This window comes from Cyprinus carpio, chromosome B14 (assembly GCF_018340385.1).
Source record: "Cyprinus carpio isolate SPL01 chromosome B14, ASM1834038v1, whole genome shotgun sequence".
Taxonomy (NCBI): Eukaryota; Metazoa; Chordata; class Actinopteri; order Cypriniformes; family Cyprinidae; genus Cyprinus; species Cyprinus carpio.
This window is the reverse complement of record NC_056610.1, coordinates 5,899,625-5,913,445: the sequence shown is the minus strand read 5'-3', so window position 1 is coordinate 5,913,445 and position 13,821 is coordinate 5,899,625. Positions and strand designations below refer to the sequence as shown.

Sequence of the window (13,821 nt, the reverse complement as noted above, 5' to 3'; positions counted from 1 at the left end):
ACCTCCATGCCATGCCAAATTGAGGCAGTAATTAAAGCAAAAGGAACCCCTATCAAGAATTGAGTATATGTACAGTAAATTAACATCCTTTCCAGAAGGCCAACAGTTCACTAAAAAGTTTTTTTTTTAATTTTTATTTTTTTTATTTTTTATTGGTCTTATGAACTATTTGTTAAGATTGGTGGGGTTTTGTTAAATGTTACCCAAGATCATCACCAATTAAAAGAACCAAAGACTTAAACTACTTCAGTCTGTGTTCACTGAATTTATTTAATACACAAGTTTCACAATTTGAGTTGAATTACTGAAATAAATGAACTTTTCCACAACATTCTAATTTATTGAGAAGCACCTGTATATATATCTATATCTATCTATTTATCTATCTATCTATCTATCTATCTATCTATCTATCTATCTATCTATATATATATATATATATATATATATATATATATATATATATATATATATATATATATATATATATATACACTGTATTCTTGAGTGGTGCGTTCAGTCTCCAGACTAAATCTCATGGAGATTATTAGTGATCTGGAAGCTTTTTCAAGCCAAGAATGGGCCAAGATCCCAATAGAGAGGTCTCAAAAGCATCTAAGAGCTTGGTAGTAATGTTTGTTGGAGGTTAGAAAGAATAAAATATTCTGCATAAAATGTAACTCTTGGGGGTTGAATAATTTTGTACTTGAATGATTAGAGCCATTTTTTTTACTTTTCATCAACTTTACATCTTCAGAGTCACTTAAATGTATATTAATAAAGTTTCTATGATTGTTTACTGATGCTTTGGTTGAACTGTTTTCATAAAAAAAAAAAAAAAAAAAAATGTCATAGCATCAGAATGTCTTGCAGGTCAAGGGAGTTGAATAATTCTGATTGCAACTCTATTTATACAACCATTATCTGCAAACTTTTTTATATTGTTTCATTTTTGTTTGTATGTGGTCCGCAGATATTGCTGTTTATTTACTGCAAGTAGTGCATTGCATATTTTCTGTAAATTCTTTCATATTTTTCTTTGTGTTTATTTGTGTTCTTGTGTGTTGTGTGTTCTGTATTTATTGTCTTCATTGTCTGGTTCTACTACAAACAGAATTAAAGCTTGCTTGGAATATAAGCTCAATAAAGTTTGGTTTTCATGACAAAACAGTATTTTATTAGACAGTTCTAAAGCACAAAATCTCATGCACACAGTTTCTCAGTTCAGAATATTCAAATACAAGCATACCGAGTAATGGCAATATTTAAATATATTTTCATTCATTGGCTGAATTGATTTCTTAGTGCTTCTATTCAGTGTATTTACTCTTGATCAACAAAGGCATGATCCACTGAAAGAGCATAAATAGCATTAAATTAAAAAGAAAAACAGTTTGGTATTAGAACACTTTTCAGCCTTAAAAAGCATTGGCAAACATACAATACATTTACACAGCAATACAGTAACAGGATTATGTAGCTAATGCTCACTTAATATGAGCGTAAACAATGCTCACTTTAACATGGTTTCATGGCGATACTTCTTGCTCAGAATAACTGATTATGCAGTAAAGTGATATCAAAACTTATTCATTTAGGCCACATGTCAAGTTATTTCAAAGCATTTCCTTCATATGCAAACTGAAACATCCTTCAAATTAAACAAAGCAAGTAAAAGTGCCATCGAAACTGATGTTAGTAGTAATCCTACAACATGTTGCTTTTTACTCGTTCAAAAATCTGCCTCACTTTCAATGCAGGCACACAACCTTCACGAAGAATGCTGATAGTTCCTGAAAATGAACAAAATGCATGTTAGCAATACATATATTATAATAACAGGATATCGGCTCTTTGGGATATCAGCTTACCTTCATCAATTTTGAGGCAGTTCACTACGGTCGATGCCACCACTTCATTAGATTCACCATCACACAGGACTCCATCGATCTTGTGACCAAGACGGCTGTTTCAGGACAAAAGAAAACAATGCTTCGATTATGCACACTGCCAAAGCTAAGATGTTTTTCCATTGCAAATTAGTTCTTGTTTTAATATAAAATGTCAAGACCAGCAGAGAACACATCCCTCCTAATAATAAAGTTGGCTTCAGATGAGGTAAACTTAATAATAGAGGTAAACCTTTTAATTTCAGAACACTCTGGTTTAATTAAGTGAATGAATCAGTGTGCCTAATAATAGAGTGTTGTGGTTTGTTCTTGATCAAGTTTTTTGAAGGTAACATAACAGCCTGGATTATGTAAAGTCTCACCCTTTGAAACCCTCAATTAACCCTTGTTTAGGCTATTTAATATAATTTAATATACAGTGCATTAGTTTGGCAGAGTTTATATTCACTTGCAGCACTTGTTGGTGTCTTTATAAACTTACTTGATGACCATGTCGTGATGGGTACTGTCAGCTTCTCCACTGGGATTGGCTGATGTAATGGCCAATGGGCCAGTGAATTCACACAGGTGAGCAGTAGCAGTGTGGTCAGGTACTCTAATCATAATGCTATCTCTGGTCCCCACACGGTCATATGCAGGACCCACACCTGTGGAAAATATGGCCAGTGAAAATGACTGGATAGTTTTCATTTGGTTTGGTGATTGTCCCAAGTTTGATAAAAGAGTTGTGTGCAATTACAAAACCCTGTATCTTGTTAATAACCTTACCGAGTTTGAGGAGCCAATCGCCCTTGGGGACAATGCAACTGATGCCTCCGGGGTAGACATTTCTCATGAACTCCCATAGCAGGGGACTAAAAGGAGGTTTGGTGGCCACAAGCTGCTCCACACTTGAAATGCAGATGCAAATTGGCTTCTCTGCAGGACGATCCTAGTGGAGATAAAAGTTTGTGGGTCAGCAGACAAAGAGCACAGGCATTTGATGATTTGTAAAATAATTTTATGTTTCATAGCTTGTCTGCTGGCACGTACTTTAATAGAGTAGATCTTCTCGATTGCACTGGGGTTCTTGCATGAAGCAGCCAAGGCGTAGACAGTATCTGTAGGGATGCCACACACTCCATTATTTTCCAGCAATTTGGCAATCTTGAGGAGTCCACTGGTTTCCCGAGAGTTTGTGACAAAACATGGATAAGTGGTTTCAGATTCCTTCTTTTTCTTGTCTTGGATAAAGAAGATCAGTTAGTCAGTAGGAACTTCTTGTCTAACAGTGACATGATTTAAGCATTTTGTGATCATAGATAAAAGTAATACCTTGATCAGGGAAGGTCCAACTGGTATCAGGGTCTTGGAGAAGATACTGTTCACAAGGGATGCTAGCATGCCATACAAACATATGATGGCGAAAATTGCTAGCATGGCAACTAAAGAAAGAGTTTCAAGAAAAAGTGAGGTAAGTTTTACACATTTTTTTTTCATGCAGTTTCATCTTTATTTTTCACAGTATGTTTTCTTACTAAATGAATTTCTGTACAGTACCTTCTAGCTGATAGGGCAGTCTTCCAAGAGTAGAGAGGAGGAAACAAACTATGATGACCTCCATGACTGTGGTCAATACCAGAAGAACAAGATTGCTGTAGGCCGCTGTACAGAAAGAAAGAAAAAAGAAAGAAATAAAGAAAGAGTCCAATTTGCAATGCTTAAATAAGGAGTCAGTTGTGAGAGTCGATTTTATGTATTTGTAAACAAACCTACCAACTAGAATCAAGAAAGCATTGATGACCAGGAATGCTATTGCCCCAGCTGCAAATCCATTCGCTGACTCTGTGGATATTTCCAAACGGTGTCCTGCAGGAAAAATACATCTTAGATTTCTAACCAATATTGTAGCCAAGTATTTTTTATTTTTTTTATTCTATCTATGAATATGTACATTTTCATACCTGCAAACCTAAACCAGCTCCAAGTTGCCCAAATAGCCACATAAAAGGAGGGAACAACAGATCCGAATCTCTGGCCACCTTGTACCTGTAGTCGACTGACATAGGCCTGGATGATGGCTCCTGGGATGAGCACCCAAGGAACAGTTAGGTCGAAAAACGCCAGGCCGGGCTGAATGCTGTGAATGGCTGAGAGTGCAGCCACTCCATTGCAAAGATAAAACAAAGCATCAGGGAGCTGTGCACCTTTATCTTCAGGCTCATGCTGTTTGGATCTCTTGAGGAAACTGAGATATTTCTGCAGGGATTCAGTGGAAACAGGCTGGGGTCCAACTGGGATCAAGGCCTTCTCGGCAATGGTGTTGATGAGGCGTGCAAAGGTGCCATAGTAGGACAGGAGAGTAAAGAGGGAGCAGGTCACTCCAAAAAAGATGTAGTACCTTTCAATGGGAATCTGGGAGATGGTTGATATGGTCACCAGGACAAAAAATGAGTTGTGAACTAGCTCAAGAGTGTCTTTGTTTAGACTTGCAATGCAGAGCACCAAGGCGGCAGACACGAAGAACCAGTTGCCAACCATGGCGTGCCTTACTTCACCAGCTTCAGCCCGGCTGATGGTTACAGACACCACGTGCTCTTCCCAGGTCTTCACCAACCAAAACACGCAGTGCAGGCCAAACTTGGTTGCATGGTAGCAGTCTTGACGCATGTACGCGTAATAGCTAGATAGAAGTTGAGCAGCAGAATTGATGGTTATCCAGATGGCAGCTACTGAGAGTGACGGGAAGTAGTTAAAGGCATAGAAAGCAAAGATAAATGGTGAGACAGTGTCGCAGAAGAATCCCAAGGCCATCGGTTCGGCATATTTCGTGTTCTTCTTCTTCTCTTGGCCCAAGCTTTGGGAGCTACTTGCGTTAGTGGTTCCTAGTAGCAGTACGTTGAAGAGAGGGTTTCCAAAACCTTTTAGCACATAGCGTTGGGCCAGTCCCTTGATTAGCAGTGCTGATGAGCCATATATGGCAAAGAGCAGGATTAGGAGCTCCAGAACCCCAGAGACCACCAAACCCCACCCTGCTACCAGACCCACAGCCTCAAATATCAGCGTGAGGGTGATGGCCCCAAACACAAAGGGCATGATGTAGTTTACAGTTGCTGAACAGAAGGCCAGCAGAAAGGAAAGCAGGATGTAAGGCACCAGCCCAGCTATAGCAGACTCCTTGATGAACATGTCAGTTTTATTGATGCTAGTGTCTGTGAACAGATCTGGAAATGTGCTGTTTATCATTGCAGATTCATTGAATAGGTTTGGACTTTGTTGTTTGGCACCTAGGAAAATTCTTGTGGCCCCATAGCTTGCCCATAGTGCTGCATATCCTACAAATGACGTCCCACTCAGATGGTCATATTTTCGAAAAGACAGCAAGCCTGCCACAAGCTGACACACTCCACCAATTAGAATGAGATGAACGCCTGTATAAATGAACACAAGATGCACAGAAAAGGATGCATGAAACAGGTGTACTGGACTGAACTAGCATGAATCCACAATGCAAACAGGTTGCTATTATTTTCTGATATCAGTTTATAAATGTATGATTCTTCCAAGTTTGTTTGTATAATTAAAATGGCAAAAAAAAATTCTCAATGAGACCTGCTAATATGTTTTCCACTCCCTCTGCAGGAACGCCAGTCCTGGCCCCATGGAAGTTCTGCAGTAGAACAAGGAAAGCACTGATGCCATTGGCCAGGAGCCCAAGCACACCCGGCTCTCCATAAAAACTTGCCGGAAAGCCACTTGCTGATGCCATGAACTTCCCTTTAAATGTTGCTTTCTGCTGATAAGATTAAATTGTGTAAACAGGAAGCGATGATAAAAAGTAAAGGCTCAAACATTTGTGGTTATACAATACTTTGATCAGTCAAGTCATCTGATAATCAATAATAATTAATTCACAGTTTGCTTAAAAATAGGTTTGCCTGGTTTGATCAGCCTAAATCAGCTGATATAAAAGTAACTTATAACTGATGAGTATCTGGGTATCACTTTAGTTTAGGGACCAGTTCTCACTGTTAACACATTGTTTGATAACATGCATATTCCTAGTATATTAACTGTTTATTAGTGATTATAAAGCACATATAAATGCTTTATTCTGCATGACCATATTTTAGATCCCTTAACCCTTCCTCATACCTAAACTTATCAACTACTTTACTAACTATTAATAAGCAGCAAATTAGGAGTTTACTGAGCAAAACGTTGTAGTTAACAGCTAGTTAATAGTGAGAACTGGTCCCCAACAAAAGTGTGACCAATATCCACCAGATAAAATACTCTGCACTTTTAGTGGTGGTTATATACATACTTCTACAAGCATGCGTACAAACATTTTTTATTTATTAAAAAGGACCGTTAAACACCCTCATAGTTTTGTCAAAGCCATGTAAAAAAAAGTGCCTCTATGTGCTGAAAGACTTCTCATTTAGTGAGCCTATTCATAGGGTGTGTTTACATTCATATCCTCCCTCCCCTCCGTAGTTAAGTGACACAGGTGTCTGGTTCAGCAAACAGCTGAGCAGGAGTCAAACACCTTTCACAGATTGGAAGTTTTAGCCTTTAGGCACTAAAACTCACACTTCTTCTATAACACACATATCTGAAGACTCTTAGCTGAACAATAATACTATTACAGTCTAGGTGAAAGTAAACTGACAACTGCAGAGATTTAATCTGTTTCATCTCAAACAACCAGCAGACAGGAGTCAACAGACAGACAGCCGTCTGAGGACAAGACTTGAGGATAAACTTACAGTAAGTTTGAGCATACTTTTATGTCAGCTTTTCAGCATGTATTTAACATATGATACACCCACCGAACAGTGAAATGTTAATTGTTTTGTACATTTGTTCATTATTAAATTGGTTATTTATAATATATAAGATAAGATAATATATATAATAAGATTTTTATATAATATGTATACAAACAAATGTTCCAATATATATAAATATGAAACTCAATCAAAACTGAATGGGCAGTAAAACATTATTGTTGATTTGTATATTTATGTCGCTTAAATTTGTTTACAGATTACAGAAATACGAAACTTACCTAGTGAAGATCCTTGATCTGTAATGAAGTATTGAGATGCTTGTGAAGAATGCTTTAAGTTTATAGAAACATTCTCAATGGAGCTGGGAGGAGTTACAGTGATGTCAACCAACCCATGTCCTCTTCAGTGATGACATCACTGGCCCTTCCAATAAGACAGTTTGTTTCCTGCTGAAAAATCCCACCTATTAATCTAAAAATAACAATACTTTGGAAAATCCAGCCCAGGTCCTTCCGTGGGTGTATCATTGTCTTTTGTGGTCCAATACTATATAAAGGTGGACACACCTGACTCTAGCACATCAGCATCCTCTACCTACAATCATTTCATCTAAACATTGAGACAGAGAGAAGACGACAACATTCCTTCAACTTTACATCAACGGCAAAAGATTTCAAGCATCTTCATATCCAGATCCTGACGAAATTGACAAAATGCTTTCAACCCTACAGGTAAAGATTTTTTGTCTTTACATAGTTGAGCATTTTATAGATTTATGTATGTTTGCCTAAGGTTTAAAGAAAATCAAACCTTCTGACACAAATATATATATATATATATATATATTATATATATATATATATATATATATATATAGATATATACTATATATATATATATATTTTTTTTTTTTTTTTTTTTTTTTTTTTTTTTTTTTTTTTACTGAAGTGTCTCATTGAAACAATTGATTGATGAAACGATTTCCAATAACTGTTTTTGAGGTTGTTTCCTACAAGGAAAAACTGTAATTACATAAACCTTGACATTTAGCTTTGTTTTTAGGCTTTTTAAACCAGTACAAAAGAGAACAAAACATATAGTGCATACTTACTTTATAAACTGTATGTCCGGCTGAGTCACTGAAACATTAATGTTTGTACACAGAGATCCACCAGATACCTTTCTGCTATTTCTGCTGCTCGAGGACTCCATAAGTCTGCACTAGATGGTGAGCAAGCTCTACTGTCAAAGCCTTATTGTCAGTAAACGGCTGTTTGTTAACTTGTGATGGAAAAGTAAAGAAGTGAAAGTCCAGGCTTTTGTTAAGGTGTGAAATTTAGCTAAATTTTTATACAGAATGTCTAATTGACTAATCTAGAATAGTCGCTGGCACTCAGAAGGATGGGTGTTATCCAGCAATGTCAAGTGTTTGAGTGTTTATTTATACAGTCTCTCATCTGTTTTTTAGTGGTGGAGCGTCCTGCCCCTGAGGAAACAGTGACCAGTAGTTTTGGCAGGTTCATTCAGAGCGTCCAGCCAAGGCATCTGTCACCAACCGTGCTGCAGCGCAGCAAACGCATGGTTCTGGACAGCATCGGCGTTGGGCTTTTGGGAAGCACCACTGATGTGTTTGAACTTGCCCTACAGCACTGCCAGGTAGAGCATGGCGCCAATAGTAAATAGTAAACTGTAGAGAAAACAACCTGTGTTTTTCCATCATGAAGAGACACCATTTTTCCAGCAGAAATGAGTGAAGTCATTATTTTACAGAATACAATTCCCTTGACATAGTTCAGCATGTCTGTGTAACCACTTTCAATGGTGTTCAAACAATGTCTATGTCTGAGCAGTAATGTTGGCCATTTCTAGCATGTTGATATGTGAATGAGTCATTTATCTTTTTCCTCACACATGTACGCTCCTGATGACGTCAGCTTTGTCTACGGACGCCAAGGCGTGAAACTCTCTCCAACCCTTGCTGCGTTTGTCAATGGAGTAGCAGTAAGTGTCATCAAGTGCACTGAGTTGTAATTGAATTTCCTAGTTCAGCTTATGCTGAATGTGATTTAACTTCTTCACATTCTTAGCATTTCTCCAGAAAGTCCTGTTCTGCAAGTCTTGAAATTAGCCTCCAGCAGAGACAGTCAATGAAGCATTAATTATAAACTTGTTTTGCAACATTCAGCGCCAATTTTGGCAGCTAAATGTGGCAATGTTGAAAACAACTCAAATGATGAAACCTCAGCATTATGAATCTTTTACTGAGTACAGAAACATCCACTGTGTTGTAGGAAAGTCTGCTGCAAACCCTCTAAACTGAGTGTGTTTAATAACACTCCAGGAAGTGTTTCAAATAGAAACTAGACAGGCTATTTTATTTGGTCTTTCTCATACTACCAGTAGCCATGCACAGGATTTTCCTTTTCCCCTCTAGTGTTTTGGCTATGCTAGAGAATGCAATGACATGGCAATGAAACATGTATGCCGGTATGTAGAAACAGAAAGACACTCTAGACCATTACTGACATGTTGGTTTTTTCACAGGCTCATTCGATGGACTTTGACGACACTTGGCATCCCGCGACCCACCCCTCAGGAGCAGTACTGCCTGCCCTCCTGGCTATAAGTGACATGTTGCACAACAACAGTAAACCAAGTGGGCTTGACTTTCTAACCGCCTTCAATGTGGGCATCGAAATCCAAGGTCGGCTGATGAGATTCTCCAACGAGGCTCACAACATCCCTAAGAGGTTAGAGTTCATTTCTTTGTCTCAGCTAAGGAGAGCAATAATTGCATGTCTAAATACAGCACAGCCTGGATAACAGTGTATTCTGTGAGGTAAAGCACACGCAGCTGGGTGGGTTGGAGCATCACAGATGCCATGGGAAAGTTGTCAAAGCTTCTTCAGACAGCTGTTTATGCAGAGCAGTTCTGTTTGTGCTCTGAGAATATAGTTAACACTTATAATTTGTTATTTCCTGAGTGCTGTGAAAACAGAATCCACTTGGGTTCTGGAATAATGTCAGAAGTTGATTGAATCTAATTGGATTTGCTGTTACTATTTCAGACTTTTACTTGGTTTTTAATGACTCTTTCTCTGTCTTCCCCATCAGGTTTCATCCTCCCAGCGTGGTGGGCACTATGGGCAGCGCAGCAGCCTGTGCACGCCTCCTCTCTCTGGATCGCAGTCAGTGCAGTAATGCCTTGGCCATCGCTGCATCTTTGGCAGGTGCACCAATGGCTAATGCAGCAACGCAATCCAAACCTCTTCACATTGGTAACGCCTCGCGCCTGGGTCTAGAAGCAGCCCTGCTGGCATCCCGTGGGTTGGAGGCAAGTCCTCTAGTCCTGGATGCAGTACCCGGGGTTGCCGGATTCAGTGCATTCTATGAAGACTATGCACCGAACCCCATCGCTTCCCTGGAGGAGCATGAGCACAGCTTCCTCATAGAGACACAAGACATTGCGTTCAAGCGCTTTCCCGCACACCTTGGCATGCACTGGATCGCCGATGCCGCCGCCATCGTGCACAAGTCCCTGGTTGGCCTGAAAGGAGGCAGTGTTTCTCCAAACCTGGTGCAGGATATCCTGCTTAGGGTGCCGCTGTCCAAGTACATCAACCGCCCATTCCCGGAGACGGAGCACCAGGCGCGCCACTCCTTCCAGTTCAACGCCTGCACCGCTCTGCTGGATGGAGAAGTCACAGTGCAGTCCTTCCATCCGGAGGCCCTCCAGCGACCCGAGCTACTCGCGCTCCTCTCCCGCGTCCGTGTGGAGCACCCCCATGACAACCCGGCCAATTTCAACATCATGTACGGTGAGGTGGAGGTCACCTTGGCAAGTGGAGACGTGCTGCGAGGGCGCTGTGACACCTTCTATGGTCACTGGAGGAACCCACTTAGCCAAGAAAGCCTTCAAAAGAAGTTCCGCAGCAATGCAGGTGCAGTTCTGTCCAACGAGAGGGTGGACAGGCTGATCGAAGCTGTCGAAGGCCTGGACCGTTTAGATGACTGTAAACCACTGCTGGCTCAGCTGCAGTAAACAGCATGCTGCTTTATTACGGCACCAATAATGTATAATGAATCTTGATTTGAAATGCAACGACTTGTAGGATTTATTTAATTAGAAGTACTACTCGAACACTACACTCTCTTTATCTCTCGATGTATATACTGGAGAACTGTCTCATTTCTTGCTGTGTCTGTTTCCAAATGAGTTTTTGCAATATTTATTAACAATAGTTCTTAAAATGCCTAAAGGTTTGTTTGTAAATATAAATGTTTTTTGTTTTGTTTAGTTTTTTTTTCTAGTAAGCTCTTTCGTGATGACTTCTGCTTAAATTATGTAACATCTTGTGTCTATTGGAATCTAGACTGAAACTCAATAAAGAGGAAATTTTATTGCTATGCATGATGATGCCTCATTCATTTTTATTTCACTAGTAATATATAGAAAAGAAAAGGAAAAGAGTTCAGCCATTTTCATCATCTTCTATAAAAATAGTTATATTAGTAAAAGAGTCTGTATTACTGTAGGTTTACATCATATACAGTGTAGTGGAAAATTTTAACTACAAAATGTTAAACATTAATGGGGTGAATTACAACAAACAAACATGTATTGCTACAAACTGAAAGTAGATATTAACACAAATTCAGGTGTTTGTTATTTTTGGCAAGTTACTTGGAGACATTTGTAGCTACTTGGAGATTGTGTCCTGTGTGTCTGAGATCAGGAGGTTCATCATCATCATCACCTTTATTTATATAGTGCTTTTAACAATACAGATTGTGTCAAAGCACTTTACAGTATTAAATAGGAGAATAGTGTATAAATAATGGAAAATGATAATAGTAAACACTCAATTTTCAGTTAAAAGTCAATTCATCATTGAATTCAGTGATGTCATCATCCAGCTCAGTTCAGTTTAAATAGTATCTGTGCAATCAAGTTGACAACATCCCAGGATATTAAGTGTCCCCAACTAAGCAATCCAGAGGAACCAAAACTCCTTCAGTGACAGAATGGAGAAAAAAACCTTGGGAGAAACCAGGCTCAGTCGGGGGGTCAGTTCTCCTCTGACCAGACGAAACCAGCAGTTCAATTCCAGGCTGCAGCAAAGTCAGATTGTGCAGAGGACTCAACTGGTTCCTGTGGTCTGTCCTGGTGGTCTTCTGAGACAAGGTCTTTACAGGGGATCTTTATCTGGGGCTCATCTAGTTGTCCTGGTCTCTGCTGTCTTTCAGGGCTGTCGAGGTCATCTCTAGGTGCTGATCCACCATCTGGGCTGGATACGTACTGGATCCGGGGGATTGCAATGACCCTCTGATCTGGATTCAGACTGGATCTGGTGGTTACATTGACCTCAGAATAAGAGAGAAACAGACTAATATTAGTGTGGATGTCATTCATGTACTTACATCTGGTGTTATCCACCTTTTTCCTCAACGAGGAAGTAAGATTATGGGTGAGACTTCCGTTTCATTAGCCACTATAGGTAAATAATGAGGAGAATAACTATGTGCAGTAAACAGTAAAACTGTTTGCAGTACAAACTAGTGTGTTCTTAATTAAGATAACAGCTTAAAATAATATGATAGGGCACATCAATTGTCAATATCAAGCAGCAAAACAAACTGTTTTGTACAGCCAAAAATAGCTGGCCACAAATGAGACCGGAAGCTAGACAAATATAATTTACAAATGGTGGCGCCCATTTTTACATCAGAAAAAAAGGTGGATAGGAAGTGTTAATGCAGCATAAAAATCCTGAACTTTTAGGCATTATCAAATTGCCAGAGTTTTGAGAACGCAGCGGACATGAAACTGCAATAAAATCAAAATTGTATGATCAAAATTCTGTGTCAGTGCTCAATATCCATTTAAAAATATAACTAATTTACATTTTAGAGTCAAGAGGACTATGAACTGGGACTATAACTGTGCCTTTTTAAATTGAACCATAAATCCATAATAGATATCTCCACATGATGGTATAGTTATAATATTGGTACGTTAATTTTGAAAATAAAATGTGAACATTTTGGTCACTCTACTTGACATGTTTTCAGGAACTCCATTTTTGATTAAGTGGCATATTTTAAGGTCCAATTCTTGCTATTAGCAACACAATAAACTCCTAATATGCTGCTTATTAATAGCTAGTAAGGTAGTAAGTTAAGTTTAGGTATTGAGTAGGATTAGGGATGTAGAATATGGTCATGCAGAATATGTGCTTGATAGGTACTAATAAACAGCCAGTATGTTAATAATAGGAATGCTAATAAGTGACTATTTAATTATGAGAACTGGTCCCCATAGTCAAGCCAAGTCACCTGTATTTATACAGCATTTTATACAATACAGATCGTGTCAAAGCACATTTACAGGGTCAACAGGAAATAGCTTGTCAATAATGCAAGAGGACAATGACAAAGAGTCAATTTTCCAGCTAAAGTCAGTTCATGATTCAGTCATCATTCAGCTCTCTTCAAATAGTATCTGTGCAATCAATCAAGCATCCCCAACTAAGCAAGCTAATGGTGACAGCTGCAAAGAACCGAAACTCCAGGCTCAGCTCAGTATCTGTGCAATCAGTCAAGTCCCCAACTAAACCAGTTCTCCTCTGGCCAGGCGAAACCACCAGTTCAATTCCAGGCTGCAGCAAAGTCAGATTGTGCAGAGGACTCAACTGGTTCCTGTGGTCTTGTCCCTGTGGCCGTCTAGACAAGGTCTTCACTGGGGATCTGTATCTGGGGCGCAGTTGTCCTGGTCTCGGCTGACATTCAGGGCTGTCGAGGTCATCTCTAGGTGCTGATCCACCATCTGGTCTGGATACGTACTGGATCCGGGTGACTGCAGTAACCGTCTGATCTGGATACAGCATACTAAAGTGTTACCATATATCTTAAAATTAAACATCTGTATACTGTTAAGGTTAATAGGAAATGTTTTCATCCAAAGTGTATCTCCTGTTCTTCAATTTACATCACAGCTTGTCTCCTGAGTTTAAACTAAATATTGTGTTTGTAGTAAGACTGTATGTATTAATGTAGCCTATATATATTTGGAGAGTCAGTAGGTGAATTTCAATTAAATATTGTGGGTAAAAGTCTGTCTCAGTGTTTTATCCTCC

The 13,821-nt window shown here is 39.1% G+C and overlaps 2 protein-coding genes across 3 annotated transcripts; one reads left to right on the top strand and one right to left on the bottom strand.

Annotated features, from left to right (window-relative positions):
- Nucleotides 1-1,168: 1,168 nt before the first annotated feature.
- Nucleotides 1,169-7,039, bottom strand: si:ch211-153b23.3. 2 transcript variants are annotated; one of them, XM_042737846.1, is made up of 11 exons: nt 6,964-7,039; nt 5,502-5,685; nt 3,854-5,320; nt 3,666-3,758; nt 3,450-3,554; nt 3,225-3,334; nt 2,943-3,134; nt 2,679-2,841; nt 2,392-2,557; nt 1,872-1,966; nt 1,169-1,793 (listed from the first exon to the last, which is right to left on the bottom strand). In XM_042737846.1, the coding sequence occupies exons 2-11, from the start codon at nt 5,656-5,658 to the stop codon at nt 1,708-1,710; spliced, it is 2,634 nt and encodes an 877-aa protein (XP_042593780.1). In that variant the 5' UTR covers nt 5,659-5,685; nt 6,964-7,039; the 3' UTR covers nt 1,169-1,707. The 2 variants fall into 2 exon arrangements, with proteins under 2 accessions (XP_042593780.1, XP_042593781.1); XM_042737847.1 differs by having other exon boundaries at nt 5,502-5,682; nt 6,964-7,015.
- Nucleotides 7,040-7,186: 147 nt separating this feature from the next.
- Nucleotides 7,187-11,092, top strand: LOC109060025 (cis-aconitate decarboxylase-like). Its single transcript, XM_042737848.1, has 6 exons — nt 7,187-7,416; nt 7,850-7,913; nt 8,154-8,341; nt 8,594-8,686; nt 9,230-9,435; nt 9,800-11,092. The coding sequence occupies exons 1-6, from the start codon at nt 7,399-7,401 to the stop codon at nt 10,725-10,727; spliced, it is 1,497 nt and encodes a 498-aa protein (XP_042593782.1). The 5' UTR covers nt 7,187-7,398; the 3' UTR covers nt 10,728-11,092.
- Nucleotides 11,093-13,821: the final 2,729 nt, after the last annotated feature.